This window comes from Triturus cristatus, chromosome 5_1 (assembly GCF_964204655.1).
Source record: "Triturus cristatus chromosome 5_1, aTriCri1.1, whole genome shotgun sequence".
Lineage (NCBI taxonomy): Eukaryota > Metazoa > Chordata > Amphibia > Caudata > Salamandridae > Triturus > Triturus cristatus.
The window spans coordinates 803,382,022-803,402,550 of NC_140587.1; the positions used below are offsets into that span (position 1 = coordinate 803,382,022).

Sequence of the window (20,529 nt, forward strand, 5' to 3'; positions counted from 1 at the left end):
CGTGCCTCTTGGGCCGATACTCCCATACCATCTGGGATATGGTTGCGCAGGTGCTGCCTCAGTGCCCGGAGGAGGCCCGGGACGTTTATTCCAAAGCTGTGGCAGATGGGAGAGGCGCAGCAAAATTCACAATTCGCTGTGGACAGGATACCACCGACTTACTGGGCATAACGATTGCCACGTCAGAAGCCCTTCTGCGCTTCGCCTGGTTGAGGACGTCTGGTTTTTCGGGGGATATTCATTCAACTCTGCTGGACATGCTCTTCGATGGCCTTCTCCTTTTTGGTGACAAGGCAGACTCGGCGCTAGAGCGCTTTAAGGATTCTCGGGCTACAGCCAGATCCTTGGGGCTCGCTGCGTCCTCCCGTCCACCACAGTCTGCCTTTAGCCACTTTTGTGGCTACGGAAGTGGCACCCCACCACGTCCGGCCCAGTCTAGCCACCAGTCCACGCAAGCTGCTCAGCCTCTGCATGGCCGCAGACGTGGGACATAGCGACGCAGGTCTGGGAACCTGCTGGCAGGCCAGTCAACCCTCACCCCCCTGCAGCAGCCTCCAAACCCTCCTAGTCTGACCTTTAAGGCCCATCAGCAGCCGGTGAGTTTTGCAGATAGTCTGAAGGGACTACTCCCTTCCCTTCGAGACTACCCCTCCCTCCATGCCACCATCTTTCGATCGCATGTCGGAGGATCATTTGGCGCTTCTCTGTGCAGGAAGTTTCAGCTCTCTTGGCTAAGGGATCTATCGAAAGGGTCCCTACCCTAGAAGTAGGTTGATATTGCTACTCCCGCTACTTTCTTGTGCCCAAGAAGGACAAAGGCCTGCGTGCTGTTCTAGACTTCAGGGCCCTCAACTGCTTCCTTCAGAAGGAGAAGTTCAAAATGCTAACCTTGGGTCAGGTCCTGTCTGCCCTCGACCCTGGAGACTGGATGGTGGAGCTGGACTTGCAGGACGCCTATTTTCACATCCCATCCTGTCATTCCACAGGCTACCTGCGGTTCATGTTTTAGTTTGCCGTGCTCCCCTTCGGCCTTACCAGTTCCAGACAACTGGTTGCTGAAGGCAGGCTCGCCCTAGACTGTCATCTCTCACCTCCAGACTACGGCAGACCTCCTGCACTCGCTGGGGTTCACTATCAACCTGCCAAAGTCACCTCTGATTCCCTCTGTCGCTTCCTTTCATCTGAGCTGTTCTGGACACAGTGCAGTTTCGGGCCTATCCTCCGGAGCAGCGAGTCCGGGATGTTCGGGCTATGGTTCCGATCTTTCTGCCTCTATCCTGGGTTTTTGTCAGAATGACCCTCAGGCTGCTCAGTCTCATGGCCTCCTGTATCCTGCTGGTGGATCATGCCAGATGGCATATGCGGGCTATGCAAAGGGACCTGAAGTTCCAGTGGCCGCAGCATCAGGGGAATCTTTCCGACTGCGTCAAGATCTCGGAGAGAACTGCGCAACAACTGCAGTGGTGGTTAACGAATCGAGATTGGGTCTAAGGCTGCTCCCTTTCCCTTCCCCAACCAGATGTCACAGTGGTGCCAGATGCGTCACTCCTGGGATGAGGCGGCTATCTAGGAGAGGCAGAGATCAGAGGCGTCTGGTCTCTGGGGGAGTCCGAGCTCCATATCAACCTTATGGAGCTCCGGGCGATCTGCATGGCACTCATGGCATTCCTGCCCTTTCTAAAGGGGAAGTTGGTGCAGGTGTTTATGGACAAAGCCACCGCCATGTGGTACTGCAACATCCGGGGGGGGGGGCGGGGCGGCTTTGTGGACCCTATGTCAAGAGGTTTTTCGATTCTGGACATGGCTGGAACATCAGGGCGTGACCCTGGTGGTTCAACACCTGGCATGTTCCCTGAACGCCAGGACGGACGAACTCAGCCGCCGGTGCCTGGTAGATCATGAATGGCGTCTTCACTCAGAGGTGGTGCAAGGTCTCTATCAGCAGTGGGGAGAGCCTTGATTAGATCTGTTTGCCACCGAAGAGAACACGCATTGTCAGCAATTCTACTCAAAAGGCGCCACTCGCTCGGTGGCGCTTTTTGATGTGAGTGGCACTGAGGCCTCCTGTACTCCTTTCTGCCTGTACTACTTCTGCCCAGAGTGCTGAAGAAGATCAAGCACGACCGGGCCCAAATTATTCTTGTGGCTCCAGATTGGGCATGAAGTGTCTGGTACCCAGAACTCCTGAGCATGGTCATCGATCCTCTACTCAGACTGCCCCTTTGGGAGGATCTTCTGTCGTAGCAGCAGGGGATGGTTCTACGGAACCTGTCCAGCCTACACCTCCTTGCGTGGAGATTGAGCGGGGACAGTTGACAGCTTTTGACCTTCCACCCGAAGTCTGTAATGTCATCTTGGCAGACAGGTGTCCCTCCACTAAAACAGTATACGCCTGTAGATGGAATACATTTGCGGCATGGTGCACAGCAAGGGCTGTGGATCCCCTTTCTGCCCCTCTTTCAGGGGTTCTTTTGTATATACTTTCTTTGGCCCAGCAAGGCTATCTTGCGGCCATCTCTGCTTTCCTTCGGCTTCCAGATCAGCCATCTTTGTTCAAGTCCCCTATTGTACATAGATTCTTTAAGGGCATTACTCATCTCTTTCCTTCATCTCCTTTCGTAATGCCCCAGTGGGGCTTGAACCTTGTCTTAACTTATCGTCTGTGTGCTCCCTTCGAGCCTCTTCACAACTGTCCTCTCAGGCTGCTCACTCTTAAGACAGCTTTCCTTGTTGCCATCAACTCTGATCGCAGGGTGTGGGAGCTTCAAGCTCTTTCTTCTAATTCCCCCTTTCTTCTCCGTGCATCAGGATAAAGTGGGTCTTAGGACAAGACCCTCGTTCCTTCCAAAAGTGGTTACACTTTTTCACATTGGACAAACCACTACTTTGCCCACCTTTTTCCCACCTCCGCGTCCTTCCAAGGAGGAGAAGTGACTCCACTGTATGGACCCTAAACGTGCGCTGTCCTTTTACCTTGACCGCACAAAAGCTTTCTGGGTAGATGATCAACTCTTACTTGGGTATGTAGGTGCCAAGAAAGGTTGGGCTGTTCAAAAGCGTACCATCTCTAGATGGGTTGTCCTTTGTATTAAAATCTGCTACGCTTTGGCAAAAGAGAAACTTCCAGTGGGGCTCCGAGCTCATTCTATCAGAGCTACTGCTGCCACCACTGCTCTTGCAGGTGGAGTTCCACTCCTTGACATCTGTCAGGCAGCCACATGGTCATCCTTGAACATGTTCACCAGACATTACTGCCTGGACAGCCAAGTCCGGAGCGGTGGCTATATTGCCCTTTCTGTCCTCCAGGACTTTCTGGTGTGAACTTGGTTTGCAGACCCTCTTCCAGTTTGGTATTGCTAGGGTATCTATTGTAAAGGTATGGAATCTATAACTATCTCTTTCAGATGACCAAGTTACTTACCTTTGGTAACGATGCATCTGTGAACTGACTTCTAGGGACAGGGACCTTGCAGGGCCCTAGTTTTAGTGCACCAATGGTCAGTGTCTTGCATGGCTCTGCGCTTCTGGCTTGGAAAGTGTTGTCAGAACTGACGTTAGCATGCAGTGGCAGCATCTAAATAGGCACCGCAACGTCATCCCAGCGAACGTGATGACGGACACAGAGTCGACGATCATAGGTACTGCTATGATAAAATTCTCTGGATCCAGTCTGAGCCCTGGGGGTAATTCTAAAGGTAAGAAATTTATAACTAACCTATGTCTCTTAAAGATCCATTATTACTGAAGGTAAGTAGCTTATTTTTATTGGGCTAAAATGTAATAGTTAAGTACATAGTTAAAAATATTATACAAATATGTAGTGTGCTCTTTTCACAATAATTTGAATCCTCCAACTGAAGTTGTAGAACATTTAATTAATATATGTGTTGACCTGTAGTGTACTATGTAATATATTTACGGGCAATTAATTTTTTTGTAGATTACATTCGTAATTGAACCTAATGAACCAGTCAAGTTGATCCCAGACACAAGACCAGCTACACCAGCCGTTTCAAACGTCAAAGCTGTTGCCAGCCGCACCTTGGTGAAGAGTTTATGCCTCAAGATTGTGGTAACTATTATATCCTAAGTAGTGTAACATTGCTGTAGTTGGTGAGAGTCAACAACCACAGACGTGAAAACAGACACCTCTGCAGGCACATCTTGCAAAACATACAAATGTGTCATACTAGTCGAGAACAAACTGCATTCTTAGTAGCCAACCCTGGTCCATGCTCACATGGACACCAGTTTCCATCTGGATTGTTTCAATCCTCTTTTGATCAGCTCAGACCTAAAATATACATTGCAGATCCAAAATTCAGCTCTCTATAAAGGAAGAAACTAGAAATTATTGGAACACCACACTTTCTTTCCCCATTTTACTGGATTAGTCAGGAAGAAGATCAACATGACCATAGCAGTGCAATATGCTATTAAATAATATGATGATCGTTAAACCTGAAGGAATGGCGTTGAAGACTAAATAATTGCATCAAAATTAAATAAGTGATAAAACAAAGTAAGTAAATAAATCTTGGAACAAGTAAAATGTATTAAAGAATTGTGTTTAGATGGACTGGAAACTTTTAATAACAAGCAGAGAGAAAGCCAATATGTCTTGCATTAGCTATAAGTCCTGTGGATTTTTTAAAGCTTGTTTTTGCAAAACTTTATTGTTAATGATGCTGCCGAGTCTCATCAATCCAAAAATAAATAAATTAAACATTGGCTAGAAGCCTAAATATTTTTGGACTCAAAAAGCACACTATCCCATAGTAGTCCCTGGAACTTAAGGGAACTACTTGGTGTGAGGATTTGCTCTTTGTGAATGGACAGAATGCTGTTAGTGAAGTTAGCTAATGTTAAAGTGATCTGACCATTTGCTGCATGCTTAATTCAGTATTAAGTGGGAGAAAAATGTGAATGACAGCTCAATTGATGAAGAGGGTTGGTTGAAAACTCCCTACAAGTAAGTATATATTATACTTAACATTTTAGTAAAATCAAATGGTCTTTGCTGACGCCAGACCTAAAAAAGACCACATGACTCTAATATACTGATCAAACAACACAGTTTCAGAGCATAATGTTAAAGAAAAGCTTCCCATATGTTTTCAAACATGAGCATTCTGATTTTAAACACAAAAGATAAAGATTCCTTTTGTTTTTTCTTTCTTTATATGTAGGAGGCAATTCATTAATACATAAAAAAAAACCCTGCCTACTTATTGCTGGGAGTCCCTCCAACCCTTAATGGGGGCCCATATTTCCAACCCCAACTCCCTCATCTTCCTACCTCTCCGACTATACAGAGCAGATTCTATATTATGTATCCCTAGGAGTCTGGACAGCCACATCTGAAACGTAGGAGCCAGGGCATCTTTCCAACCTGCCGGTAGCATTATGCGCAGGACAGCTGTGAGAAAGTGCCATCTTTCTTGCATGGTAAGCCCCCACTTTTTGCTGAATGTACTTTGACTGAGTGTGCCCTGGACTCCTGCCAATCAGGTGCCCAGGGTCTATGTTCCTTCCCTAAAACACACAAAACCCAAATTGGCAAACCCTGGCCACATGTCAGCCCCTGGTAAATGGTACCCTAGGTACCCAGGGCCTTGTGACCAGGGAAGGCCTCTAAGGGCTGCAGCACTCATTGTGCCACCCTTAGAGGCCCTGTACCCTTACACACACACACTGCCTTTGCAGGCTGGTTGTCTGGGTGCAATACAAAACAAAGTCGACATGGCACACATCCCAGTGTGCCATGCCATCACCTACATTGCCATGGCATACATCAGCCACCCCTCTAGCTGGGTGCCTAATGCCAATGGCGTGGGCACAGGAGCAGGAGCCCTGTGCCCCTACAGTACCCAGGTCCATTCCTGAGCACTGTAAGTGCAGTGCTGCCATTTAAGAGTACATGGTGATGAGAGCTCGTCAAACACGAACTCCACAGCACCATAATGGCAACACTGAAGACTGAGAAGTTTGGTATCAAACTTCTCAGCACATTAAACCCACACTGATGCCAGTGTGGGATTTAATGTACCAAGCACCCCAGAGGGCATCTTAGAGATGCCCCCTTAAACCTAACCTACAATCCACGTCTGCTCTGAGGCTGCCTAGGCTGCCACACAGCAGACATGTTGCTGGACCCCTGGGTGGGAGAGCCCCTGCTCTCCTGGGCCTGCAACAATGCACATCCTGGGCAAGGTGCTAAATCTCCTCCCCCAGGACGGGCAGAGGGAAGCTTCAAAGGCATGCTGCCTCTGTGACCTTCCCCAGGCCACTGCAACCCCCCACTCTGGCGGGAAGCTTGGCCGGAAACCCCAAATAAGGACAGGGGATGTGCCAGCCTGCCAACCCCACCCCTCAGGTGGGGGAGGCGAGGTGAAGCACATCTCCGGGCTCTCGCCATCTTGAAGATGGGAAGCCCTACCCTATCAGGACTAGGCTACTGCCCCCCTCCCACAGGAGAGAGGCAGGATAGGGGGTGTACCCACCCCAGGACAGGGACCCATTGGTCCCTACCCTTCACCTACCTGTAACGCCCCTAAATCTAGTATTTAGGGGCACCCTGAATCTTCCTTCCTCAGATTCCAGATTCCGAAATACAAAGAAGAGCAAGAAGAAAGAAGACCTGCCCTGCAGCTGCTAAGAAGAGGAAGACACCAACTGCTTTGACCCCATCCCTACCGGCCTGTCGACCCTCGAACCTGCTCCTGCTCCAACCCGGCATCTCTTGTTGCCAGCAACCTCACAAACCCCGGAAGTCCTGGCTACCTTTTGGCTCTAAGCCCCTGTGACTCCCATGAGTAGAAGCTCTACTCAAAACCTACTTCTAATCCCTGGCAGCAGCCCGGAACCGCGAACCCAGCACACACTGCACCAGCCAAGCCTGGCCAGTGCCGGAGTGAACAAAGACCACGAGGACGACCCCACGGCGACTGTGACCCCGAGTCCGGCACCCAAGGACCTTCCTCGACACTTCTGAAGAAGCCTGCAACCCCAGAACAAGGTGCCCCCCTACCGCGATCAACAGAGGGTAAGATTTACCGACACCAAAAGGCACCCCTGCACGCGGCGCCCCGCGGCCCCCTGTGCCCAATCCCGAGGTACCTATCTATCCTCCAACTACCCAACTTACCTCTCGAAGTGGTGGTGGCACCTGAAGAATCCTCGTCCCCGAGCTTGCAGTCTTTTTCTAAACCGGAGATTTCCCATTGAAATCAATTGAGCGCCCGAAGGCTCAAAAGCACCCTGCACCCAGCCGCCCGAGTGGCCCTGGCAGTGCAACCTCTACACCTACCTTCTTCCCCACTTGCCCTGAGTAAGTGACCAGGAGCCCAGCTCCCACAGCCGCATGGCTTGCTAGTCAACAGCCACCAACCAAGGCCCCCCTTTTCCTCATAGGATAACATAGGGCCTAACTCTCTCTGCACCCGGCCGCCCTAGTGTCGCTGAGGGTGAACCAACTGTACCTATCTGACCCTGGGGGACCCCTGAGTCTATGCCCAGAACCTCAACTCTGCCAGTCGAGTACTTACCTTTAAACCGATAACTATTTTCTTCATAGGGTAACATTGACTGGCTTTTTCCTGAAATTTCTTCTAAGTGTGCTCCTAGTGCTGGATCTTGGTGCCTAGCACTAACTCTGAATACTGAAATACTTACAACTGTACTTACCAGTAACCCAATTTTCTCCCATAGGAAATTATTGACTGTTTTTCTGTGAAATTTCTTCTAAGTGTCAATTTCTGCAATCTTTAAATATTCTTTAAAAATCGTATAATATCTGAAAACGTAATTACTTACCTGTTTTGGATAAAGGTCCCAGTACTGAGTCTAGGTACCCAGTACTGGATTACAAAAGTAACGAGAACATACTGTACCTGCAACTTGAATTTTCTTCCATAGGTAATCATTGACTGTTTTCTTTGAAATATTTTCTTAGTGTCAACTTTTAAAATAGCTAAATATTGTTTAAAAATCATCACAGTAATTAAGTCGACTTTCATCACTTGATTCTAAGTACTGACCCAGGACCGAATCAAGGATCCAGTCCTGGAATTCCAAAAGTAATCCTAAAAGTAATCTGTTGCAAATAACTTGACATTTCCATTGAGCTCAATGCATTGTTGTGTTTAAAATAGTGTTGCCTATTGCAACCACTCGTAACTGTTTACAAAAGTCAATTGCATATTGCAAAAGTATTTATATAAAGCATCTCATTCTGAGAAAGTATATTTTAATGCCAAGTGTTGGTTCTAAAATAAAGCAAGCATATATTTTTTATATATAAACCATTGGCCTAGAGTTCAGTTATTGAGTGTGGGAGACCATTTGCTGACTGAGTGTGTACAACAAATGCTTTACACTGTCCTTTGATACTGCCTTACTGCTCGACCAAGCTACCACTTTAGAGAGTAAGGTTATATCTAACTTTAGCCTCTGTCAAACCCTTGGGGACTGTGGACTCTGTACACCCTGTACCTATTAAGGAACAGTATATACAGAGCCACTTTCTCACAACAGCCACACATAGAAAGGCATAGACTTCCTCCTCCATCTTAAGACCCAAGTTGCTATCAATTCCTGTTATCATTAGGGTAGGGAATAGGTTGATCTTTCTCCCAAGCAGCCCCTCCCAAAACTTTTCAATGTCTTCCCGAATTAAACTTAATCTTTCACATTAATAAAACATATGTATTAAATTAGCAGGCCCCTCCAAACACCTTGGGCATTTATCATCATCCCTCTTATTCCACTCATATAATTTGGCAGGTGTGTAGTATAGGTTAGATAAAGTTTTATAATGTTGAGTTTTTTAGGTTTGTGGAGCGAAAGATTTTCCCTGCCATTTGCAGTGCTTTGTCCACATCCGGATCCTCTAACTTCAACATCCAAGAGGTTTCAACTTTTTCTATATCATCTCTTAAACTTGATAATAAGGTACTATAAACCATTTTAAAAAAAAATCCACGCCTAATAAATAATCCATCACATTAATTCTACTGCCTGGAGAAATCCGAGGTCTAATACCCATTAAAGTGTTATATATTTGTATATATTTAAAACTTTGATTAGCTTGTATGCCAAATTTCTGCTGAATAGTGCCGAAGCCTAGCAATTGATCGGCTTCCCAGATGTCCCCTATTTTTGTGACTCTTTGCTGTTCCCACACTCTCCCCATCCTGTCCTGACTAAATTGAGGAAATATACTTGAGTTCCATAGGGGGGTGTAGAGGTTTATTTAAGGGACTCCAATTGTTCTTTGCATCAGCTTCCAAACCTGCCAGGCACTATCCATTAATTTGTATCGTGTTTTTAAAAAATATCTTCTATCGGTTCTCCGCAACTAAAGCCCTTTGGCTTCCCTACCCATCATCAGTTCAAAGATAGATGGAAGGGCCTGATTGCCATATGAGATACCGGTCTGATTTTTAGCAGAATCAAATAGTATTGCCATTTGGCTGATCAGACAGGCCCATTGATAAAATCTAATATTCGGGATAGCCAGCAAGCCCTTCGCCTGTGGCTGGGAAAGATATTTTATGGATCATCTTATTTTACCATACTGCCATATAAAATTCATAAATGTTGCCTCTATGGATTTCATTAAACCCTCGTCAATTAGGTAGGGAATAGAACGAAAGAGATATAAAATTTTGGGGGGCATAGTCATCTTCAATACGTTGGCTCTCCCTATTATAGTCAAATGTAGAGCATCTATTCTTTTTAGGTCCGCCGCGATTGTTGTTAAAAGCGGGGAAAAATTGTCTTTTATGATTAATTCAGGTACCGGGCTCACCCTAACCCCTAAATAGACTGCTGATTCCGTACACTTTATATCATTCATTATAATATTACTGGTGCAGACTATTTGGGTCTTACTTTCATTCAACATACAACCAGAGCACCGCCCAATTTCGCTCGCGATCTCCCTAATACTTCTCATAGCCCTATCTGGTTCGGGGGTAATTATTGCCGGGTCGTCAGCATAGGCCAGAAGCTTGGTCTCAAATCCATTACTGACTATTAGTCTAATATCATCACAGCCTAGCAGTCTCTGATTATATGGGTCTATGTACAGAGCGAACAGAATTGGTGAGCAGGGGCAGCTCTGGCGTGTCCCTCTAGAGATACAAATTCTTTCTGAGCTGCCTCCCATTAATTGAATTCTGGCCTTCGGCTCTAAATACATTGCCTTAATAGCTCTCATTATTTTGGGTCCAAAGCCCCTCCGTTCCAATATCCCCCATAAATACTTCCATGTGACACGATCAAAGGCCTTTTCTGCATCTAGAAGGATCATGGCCATCCGTCCCCCGGTGGCAACCTGTACATCAAAAAGTGTAATAACCCGCCTGATATGCTCTGTAGTCCCTCGACCTGGGATAAACCCATGCTTCCACTGGGAGACCAGACCGCCTATGATCCTTCCCAGCCTTTTAGCCAAGATCTTTGCATAAATCTTGGTGTCCATGTTGATGAGGGATATTGGACAATATGATGCAGGGTTCTCTAAGGGTTTCCCTTTTTTATGAAAAACTATAATATTAGTTTCCTTCCAAGATTCTGGAATCGCCCCAGAGCTCATTATACCATTAAATCCAAGAATATCGGGATAATCTCATTCTGAATACATTTATATACTTCTAACGGAATGCTATCAGGTCCCGCAGCCTTCCCCATAAGCAGATCCTGCAGAGCTTCAATAACGTCCCCCCTTTCAAAGTCTTTCTCCAATACTTCTATATCCTGGCTACCGTGATGTGGACCTAGATCTATGAACCCACGGCTACCTGTGCCTGCCAGATTCTCTTCCTTATATAGATGTTGGTAGAAGCGTTTAAAAACCTTTAATATATCTTCTGCTTCTGTATAAATCCTATCCCCCTCTCGTATGTTCGTTATTATGTTCTTAGTGCTTTCCTGTCTAATCCAGAGGGCTAGCAGTTTACCTGCCTGTTCTCCTGTTTCATAGAGCTTGCCCCTATGCGTCTGATATTCATCAGCAGATCTTTGAGCTATCCCTTTATTTATCTCTGCTTTAATAGATATAATCTTCTATTGGATACTGGAGATCTCTTTCCCCTGACTGATATCTATCATGTGTTGCTCCTCTGCATCTGCTAGCTGACCCACTAATCTCTTATTTTCTTCATGATCTTCTTTCCTTCCCCTGGCTGAAAAGCTAATCATTTCCCCTCTGAGAGCTGCCTTAAATGCATCCCAGACAGTGTTTCGGGATGCACTGTACCGATTCATATTAAAATAATCCTGAGTCCACTTCCTTATATGTTCCACAAATTTAGGATTAGCTAATAGCTTCCTCTCAAATGTCCAGTTTGATAGTTTCTTATTTAAAGTATCTAAAGCTAGCTCCAGAATTAATGGGCTGTGATCCGACAAAGTTTTTGGGAGCTTCTCAATTGTAACATTCTGAATTTCTGATCTGGAGATCATAAAATAGTCCAATTTAGAATACTTACTAAACGGATGGGAAAAATAAGTGAACCCTGGTTTGTTCGGCTCTTTACTCCCCCATACATCTATCAACCTGTGTGATTCCCTTAGTGCTTTTAATGCTCGATATACCTTGAGTTTGCGACCTACGTAAGCAGTATTATTACCAAAATCAACCGAGATATTAAAATCTCCACATACTATCATAGGTCTCGGCCAATTAGTCAATTCTATTTCCAGCTGTTCAAACAATTCAGGATCATCCTGATTCGATCCATAGATTGTACATAATGTGTATCCCACACCCAGTTCTACCAGTGCCCATCTTCCAAGGGCATCTGTCAGTTGGCGGTTAGCCCCGCCCAAACCTGATTTAGCCAAGATTGCAACCCCTCTAATATTAGATGTCTGGGAGGAGCAGGCCAACAAGTCAAATCCTCTAATATTTAATAAATATCTTTTTGCCCACTGTAAATGGGTCTCCTGAAAACATACTAAATCCAAATGATTCGACCGAACAAACTGCCCTAACCGTTGCCTTTTCCTCCAGTCATTCAGGCCCCCAATATTAACTGTACCGATCCTAAGCCTCCCCATTTTCCTCTACAAAATGGCCACACCCCATTTGATTCAAACCAGTCATCTGTTTTATGTACCAAACCTGATTCCAGATTACAATATGATACCAGGTATTTCTTATCTCTCCCCCACCAAACACCCTCCATCCCACCCCGACCCCACCCAACCCCGCCACCCCCCAACCTAACCCAGTATCTCCCTCCCCAACACCAAACACTCCACCCACCCTTTGAAAGCGCTCAGACCTTGGTCTGTGCATGTGATGTATACAGCACTAGTGGGCTGGGTCCTTCTAAATCGATCAAGAATACATTTGTGCTTCCCCCATAATCCTATCCCATCAAAAAATATAGAAATGAGAAAACACGAACCACATCTATTATATAGTTTTAAATCTAACCAGGACCCCTCTCCACCCATCCCAGCTATGGAACATTAATCCTACATGTCCTGTGCTCAGTGTTCTTTACAGATCATCTTTATTTGTCCAGAGCATCCAGATATTCTCTAGCTTTTATCTCTGATGCAAAATATCGGGTGTGTCCCTCATGGATCACTTTAAGTTGGGCCGGATTAATAAGATAAATCTGAATATTCTTCTCGTGAAAGGGCTTTATTAGCTGCCTTAGCCTCCAGCGTCTCTCTCTACAGTTGAGTGACAGAAATCGGGCCGGACGAAAAACGAAACCCCCCCACTTGATCTCTTTGTTTCCGGTCGGGCCTTCTCTGAAATTGCCTGTCGCAGAAGGAAGTTGCAGAAGAATACAAGAATTGCCCGTGGTTTATCCCCCTCTTTAGATTGGGCTCGTGGCTTAAACGGGGTGCGGTGTGCTCTTTGAATCTCAGCTGCCCAATTCCACTCTGAGATCTCCGGAAAGGCAGATTTAAAAAGATCGATTATATATGTCCTGGTATCATACCCTTCGACCCCCTCATGGACCCCCAGTACCCTGAGGTTATTCCTCCTTTGCCTGTTCTCAAATTCTTCCAGTTTCCACTGAATATCCTTGATTTGAGAGCCTTGAGCCACCACCTGGGTTGATGCGCTGGCCGCTTCTGCTTCAGTTGAAACTATTCTTTCTTCAAGGTTCGTCATCCTATCCCCAACATTTATACATGCCTTGGAGAGTTTCCTGACGACCCCCTGCATTTTTCTCATTGCGGCCTGCGTCTTACGGCTGTCCTGACGCGTTTCTTCCCTATGAGAAAGGATGGCATGATGTATTACCTCCAGCGTGGGGGCGGTTGTGCAAATCTCCATCGGTGATTTACCTGATAGTGGAGTAGCAGATGAATAATTCCAATTTAAGTCCTTTTTCCCCCGACTCTGTATAGGAGGACGCAGGTTTGATTTTTTTGCTGTTATAGGGAGAGCCGGGTCGCTATCCTCAAGATCTGAGTCCAAATTACTGGCCCCTGGTGACGAGCTCAGACCATCGTCTGACCACTCTGCCCCCTCTGAAACAGAGAAGAAGCAGTCACTGGGCTCCTTATCCAAATCGGTTCCATTCTTTTGCCAAAATCAAACTATTCATCTCCAACGCTGAGGCTTGATGCCGTAATCCCTTTTCATCTCTCTCAGCTCCACTGGATAAAGGAACTTTGTCCTGCATGTTCTTGCCATTAATAACTGCATTCTTGCTCACAGTCACTATCTCTTGTTCTGTTGTAGTCCCACATGGGGCCGGAGCCGGAGGGGACAATATCGGTCTAAATGCGCCCACTATTCTAACCTCCCCAGTGGGAACCAATATAGGGACAATCCTCTCACCATCAGCATCAACGACAGGGCAGGGAACCTCTCTCTCGGATTCCATTCCCTGTCCTTCGATAGAATCATTACCCCCTCTGACCCTTGTATTCGGAGTACCTGGGACGCCTTGAGCTGCTCCAGAAATCTCTGCTGGGCTCACCTCTTTGTTCTGTCTCTCCTTCAGACTGCCCTTCTCAGCCTTTGCCTTTGCAGCAGCTGCCAGTGCCTCAGTCTGTGGCTCTTTTCCCCGCATCAGCATGTCCGCTACCGAGGGGCCGGGTGGGCGATTCTTTCCCGCAGCCCCGCCTCTTCCCCTCCTTGGCGGGTCTAGCGCGAAAGTCTGACGCGTTCCCTCGGGCGTCTGTTCCGGGATTTCCAAGCCCACCAGAGCCTCTCCGTGCGGTCTTCGGGCAGCCGCAGCCTTGGAGCCGGTAGGATTCGCCGCGATCTTCGGGGCCATGGTTCCGCTGTTTAGCAATTGAAGTAGGTATTTCTGCACGGAGCGCCTAATTATCTGGGGGCCGCTCTTTAGCCAAAACGCCCAAAGTCTGTCATGGGGCGCCGTAGACCCAACATAGGGGGCGGGGGGGGTTATTTCTTCAGATGTCACCGGTGGTTCGCTGGAGATCCTGATGGGGGCCTTTCATTAAAAGCCTGACCCAGCGTAACCCGCTAGTGCTGCAATCGTCCACCTAGGCGGCCGCCATCTTGCTTCCTGACTAAGTCACAAAAGATAAATATTCCATTGCAGCAGGATTTACAGTATTTGATACAGATTTCTAGCCACAGACTCCTACCTTAGAATTATCACCAAACGTTAAACTCGAACAGAATATTCTTTGTGAGCAGTACCCCTACGCACTGGTAGATGGCATCGTCCGAGCCGGAAGTGACATGTGCGGTGCCTATGTAGGAGCCATCCCAGTGCACTGACGTCGGTTCTTTTCTTTCCACGCTATTCAGCACAGATCCTGAGAGCAACCCCCAGTCAATTTTTGACTGACCCTTTCTAAACTTTTTGTCAAAGTCTTTTTAAAGATTTTTTTCCTGGTGTGGCAGGATGTCAACTAGGAAGGCCAGCTTCTAGCCCTGGGGCACCATTCACTGGCAGATGTCGATTACGGACCTGCACCTTTTTTGCCTGTTGTGCAATGAGTGTGACCACAATGCGAAGACTTGAGTCTACTGCCCCGCCATGCACTTCAAGACCTTGAGTCCCTCAAACTCTTTGCCGCCAGACGCGCAGTGCGGCGATGGTCTCGATCCCAGTCGAGCAGAAGGTCCTAGGATTGGTCGTGGACCCCAAGATCCTAATCACACTCCATGTTGTCTTGTGGTAAGTCCCACAAGTTTAAGAAGAGTAAGACGTCAAAGAAGCCTTAGACTTCATCCCGCCCGTCAGAGTCATTCGATGAGAACCTGTAGCGTCATTCAAGGCCTGGCTCAGCGGTTGAGCCTGCGCTTGGCTTGGGCTGACTCCGTGCCTCCCCGAGTTTCTGGGAGCCGAGGCGACCTCCACCCAACTTCATGAGTTCTATGTGGCCAAGCACCTCATATTTGAGCAGCCCGTTCACGCTGACACGCCTTTGGGCCCTTCAGGTTTGGGAGGGGCCCCGACTGGTTCTCCACCAGCAGTTCCTCCCGCAGGCCGCAGTCGGGCCCCTTGGATCCAGCAATAGATCCGGACCGGTACCTGTCGTATCACTTAGACCTGCCCCAGCGCCAGTTCCAGTGCCGATGCTCCAGGTGCTGTATCGCCATCCCCATTTTTATCTCTGACATGGAGCCAGAGGGGCGTTGTCTGACGCCAATTCTGGCGCCAACTGAAGCCATGCCTTCCAGGCTGGAGCCTGAGTACTTTTCTTATGGGCTGGTACGTTGGGGGGGGGATTGAGAAGGGTCGCTGGACCCTGAAGGATTCCAGCCCCTAGACCCCACCATGGACTGGTGTGGGGAATTGGTGGATGCCAGTGGACTGGACACCTCTCCAGATACTGGCATGCTCTTTCCTCCTACTTTTGCTACAGAGGAGGGGGCTCCTTTTGCGATGGTGATGAGAAGGGCAGCTGAGGTTCTGGACGTTTGTCTACCCTCCGTGGCAGTCCAGACTAACGTCTTGACAGGTGCTTCAGCCGGGAGCGACCCCTTGAGAACTGCTCCCATTTAATGGAGCCCTTGTGGGAGTCCTTCTGGGGACTTGGTCCAAACCCTGCACAGGAGATCCATTGAGCAGGACGATTGCCCACCATCCCAGTTGGACACCTTAAGGAAGAAAATGTTTTCTTCCACCATTGTGGTACGGCGGTTCATGAACACTGCCTGCCTTTTGGGCGGTTACTCCCATGCCATGTGGGATTCGGTTGCACGGGTGCTGCCCATGGTCCCGGAGAAGGTCCAGGCCATACTTACTCAAGCTATATCCGACGGAAGAGATGCAGCGAGTTTCACAATTCTGTGTGGGCTGGAAATCACTGACTCGCTGGGCAGAGCAATTTGTTCATCAGTGGCCTTACGGCGCCATGCCTGGCTGAGAACAGGGGATGTCCAAGCGTCTTATATGAACATGCCTAGATGATGGCTCCCATCTATTCGGAGGCAAGGTGGACTCAGCGCTGTAGCACTTGAAGGACATCGTAGCTACGACCAGGTCCTTAGGTCTTTCCATGGCCCTCGTCAACCCAAGTCTGCGTTTCTCTCCTTTTGTTGCCACAGAAGGAGCTTCCAGCCGTGTCGTTACCCGCTGAGCCACCTCGGCGCAAAAGCTTCCCAGCCTCTGTGTGGCCGAGGACGCTGTACACAAATAGCTCGTGGGTCGGTCAGCCAGTGTTTGAGCCAGTCCACCATTCCCCTGGTAACCGTAGATTCCAAACCCCATTAGTTAGCCCTCTTACCATCGTCACCCAGTGGGAGGCAGGATACACCATCACCTGCCCCACTGAAGGTCTATAGCAGACCGCTGGGTTCTTCAGATTGTCTGAAGGGGCTACTCCCTCCCCTTCGTGACTTCCCCGCCACCCATGCCATCCACTTGATACAGGGTATGGGGACCATCTCTTCCTGCTCTGCCAGGAAGTGACTACTCTTTTGGCCAAGGGATCCATGGAGAGGGTACCGGCACCAGAAGGTGGTCGTGCTTGTTATTCCTGCTACTTTCTGGTGCCCAAGAAGGACTGAGGCCTTTGTCCTGTCCTAGACTTGCACTCCACTAATTTCTTCCTTAAGAAGAAGTTCAAAATGCTCACACTCACTCGAATCCTGTCTGCCCTGGACCCAAGAGACTGTATGGTAGGGTTGGGCTTGCAGGACGCATACTTCCACATTCCCATCCTGCCAGCCCAGAAGCGTTATCTGCGGTTCACGGTGGCCCACAAGTACTTTCAGCTCACCGTGCTACCTTTTGGCTTTGCCAACGCCCCTCAGGTGTTCACCAAGGTGATGGCGGTGGTTGCAACTCCTCTGTGAAGATCAGGGGTGCCATTCTTCCCCTATCTCGAAGACTGGCTGTTGATGGCGGGCTTGCCCCAGGCTTTTGTCTCCCACCTCCAAACTACAGCGGACCTCCTGCACTCAGTGGGGTTCACTATCAATGTGCTGAAGTCACACCTGACTCTCTCTTAGACGCGTCCTCTCATTGGAGCTGTTCTAGACATATTTGTAGGAAAGTGCCTTTTTGTGACATGGTTACCGCCACTTTTTGCCACTGGTACTGATGTTTTTTAACTGAAGTGCACTGGGTCCCTGCTAACCATGCCCCAGTGCGCTTTCTCTAAAACAACTACACTTTTAATTGTTAAACCAATTGGCAAGGACTTTAGCACCCCTTTTAAGTACCTAGTAAAGGGTACCCCTTGTACCTAGGACATGGGTTCTAATGGATCCCCAAGGGCTGTAGCATGTATTGTGCCACCCTAAGGGACCCACACTCAAATCCATGCAGATTGCCATTGCAAGCTGCTTGAAATAGTGCAAACCATTGTGAAAACATGACATGGCACACTCCCTGTGTGCCATGCACACAGACACTGCGTGCAACATATGTAAGTCACCCCTACAGCAGGCTTTAGAGCCCTAAGGCAGGTTGTGTTCTATATTACATGTGGGGGTGAATCTTCATGAGCAGATCTATCCCTTTGATGTCTACTTCCATTGCTAGATATCACACGTGATAAGTGAGCAATTTCAAATATATGCACTGGTCACTACGAGTTACCCAGCTACTTAAGTGCAACACTAAAAATAATGGTGTTTGGTATCAAACACCTCGTCTTGCCAAATCCATACTGATGCCAGTATCGGATTTGTCCTGACATGCACCCAGAGGACACCTTAGAGGTGCACCCTTAAACCTACTAGTCTCTTAGTGTGCTGGCTGACTGGCTCCACAGACAAGTTTCTGACCCCCCTGCATGTGAAAATCCGGGCTCTCTGAGTCCAGAAACCATGCCTGCTCCGGTGGAAAGTGTTCACACCTCCTCCAGCAGGATGGCTAGTGGTTTGGCATATTAAGGCCAGAGGCTTCAAGGGCTTTGCAGCCCTTGATATGCGACCAAGGCGCCTCTAACTACCAGACATGAGAATGTGACCCCCTGCCCTGATGCCTATTTGGATTTTTTAAGCTAGTCAGAAGGCGTGTTTACTCTCAAGCTAGTAAAACTCCTAGGTTGTGCTACCCGAAGTGAACAACGAAGAAAGGGTTTCACCATCGTGTTTTGGGCAAACTAGGAAATCTGCATCAGGTTTGTGCTTGTTTTCCCTAGGAAGTGGTCATAGAGGAGGTGTAGTCACCCCAGGGGTAAGTATCCCATTGGCTACTACCCTACACTTCCCTTAATGTAGGAAGCTGGCTCTGTATATACTATACCAAAGTAAGGTATAGTGTGCACCGAGTCCAGTGGATCCCCAGAGGCTTTACAGAGGTTAAAGTACATAATACTTTACTCTCTTTTGTGGTAGTGTCGTTTAGTAGTCAGGCTTATCAGAGGGCTATGTTAAGCATTGTTGTACATACTCATGCACAAAATGATTACACACACTCAAAGACTGAATCCAAGACCAATTATTTTTGTATAAAAATATTACTTTGTTACTTTTATTTTAGAACCAAGAGAAACTCAGTTGTAGGTAAGTACCAGTTTAAAATAGCAATAATTTTCAGGTACAGTAAGACTTTGTTTGCAGAAGCAATAAGAATGCTTTACATTGATACTGAAAATACTTTGGGATGTCAATTAACAGTAGCATTAACTTAGCCATATGAAAGATAGACACTTAGTGCAATGGTGCAAATAGTGGATCTCAGATTGCCCTTTGACACTGTCTCTCATGACACTCCTATCAAAAGGCTGACACTCCTGGGTATTCAGGCACTACTGTAGCCTGGCTCTCCTCCTTTTTGATGGACCGCACGCTTCAGGTCTTTTCGTCAACTGTTGTTTCCATCACACATTTGCTTACTTCTGGAATCCCGCAGGCATCTGCCCTTAGCCCTTTGCTATTCAATATCTATGTTCCCCCCCTTGGCAGACTTGGTGGAGAGCTGCTGCCTTAATTTATTCTCATATGCGGATGATAGCCAGATAATATTTTCTTTGTCATCAGAGCGAGATTATCTCTCCCCGGATCTGTGCTTAGTCTGACTCGGAAAAAGAAAGAACTGATGTCAACACGCTCGGGCGCAGTCTATAAAGGTCCCGTGACGTCATGTCCGGTGCTGACGACGGACGCAAAGCCGAACGACGCGTAGGGGTGCGGCTGGTGAATAATCTCCTGATCCAGTCTAACACCATTGGGAAATTCAAAAGGTAAGGAATATACAACTAGAATATGTCCCACCAGATACATCGTTACTGAAGATAAGTAACTTATTCTTCTACCCCAAAAGATCTCAACTTCTGCCTAGGCCTTGTCTCAATTGGATGAATTCCAACACTCTAAAATTGAATGGAGATAGAACTGAGGACATGACACTGGGTAAGAACCTTGAGCTCTGGGGACCCAGGCACTGGCCTGTCTTACATTCCCACCCACCCCCCTGTCCCTGACGATAAGGGGAGAACCTTGTTTTTTGACTAGACTCCACGCTGTCCATGATGCCCCAGGGTGCCATGGTGGCCTCCTCGCCTTTTGCCACTATGAGGTGGCTTAGAAAGATCTTGTTGATACTTCCCTTCGCTGTTTAAAGAATCATCATTCAGGCTTATATTCTGTCCAGGTTAGATTATGGTAACTTATCTATATCTAGGATCAGACAAGTCCGTGATCAGGTGCTTCCAAGTGGTTCGGAACTCAGCTGCCAGGCTCCTGTTCTAGCTTCTGAACACTCCTCTGCGTCCGGCTTTCTCCACTAGCTCCACTGGCTCACCTTGGAGAAGCGTATCACTTTCAATTCACTGTGCTATATGAACAAAATACACTCCCACTCCGGACCTCAATATTTGCAAAACCTTATCTCTCCCTAATCCCCCCCGCCCTCCGCACTCTACGTTCCAGCAATCAGTCTCTGTTCACCATTCAGTCAGATGCACCCAGATGGGCGGTCGCTCTTCGCACTTTTAGGGCCAAAGCTATGGAACGCGCTCCCGGAATCTCTGCGATGCTGCACCTCTATGCTCACCTTTCTGATGGAGCTCAAAACCTGGTTATTCTGAGCTTTCTCCTTAAGCTGTCTTGCTCACTGCTTAGCGCTGGGAAACTCTTCTGGTAGCCATGTGCTCTACAAGATCTAAATA

The 20,529-nt window shown here is 47.6% G+C and overlaps 1 protein-coding gene across 1 annotated transcript in view; it reads left to right on the forward strand.

The window, feature by feature from the left end:
• SMCHD1 (structural maintenance of chromosomes flexible hinge domain containing 1) overlaps window positions 1-20,529 on the forward strand; it is a 1,955,900-nt gene that overhangs the window by 1,394,580 nt on the left and 540,791 nt on the right. The window contains exon 36 of the mRNA XM_085605822.1: window positions 3,941-4,072. Within this exon, the coding sequence (XP_085461948.1) occupies window positions 3,941-4,072 (132 nt within the window). The remainder of the gene's footprint in view (window positions 1-3,940; window positions 4,073-20,529) is intronic.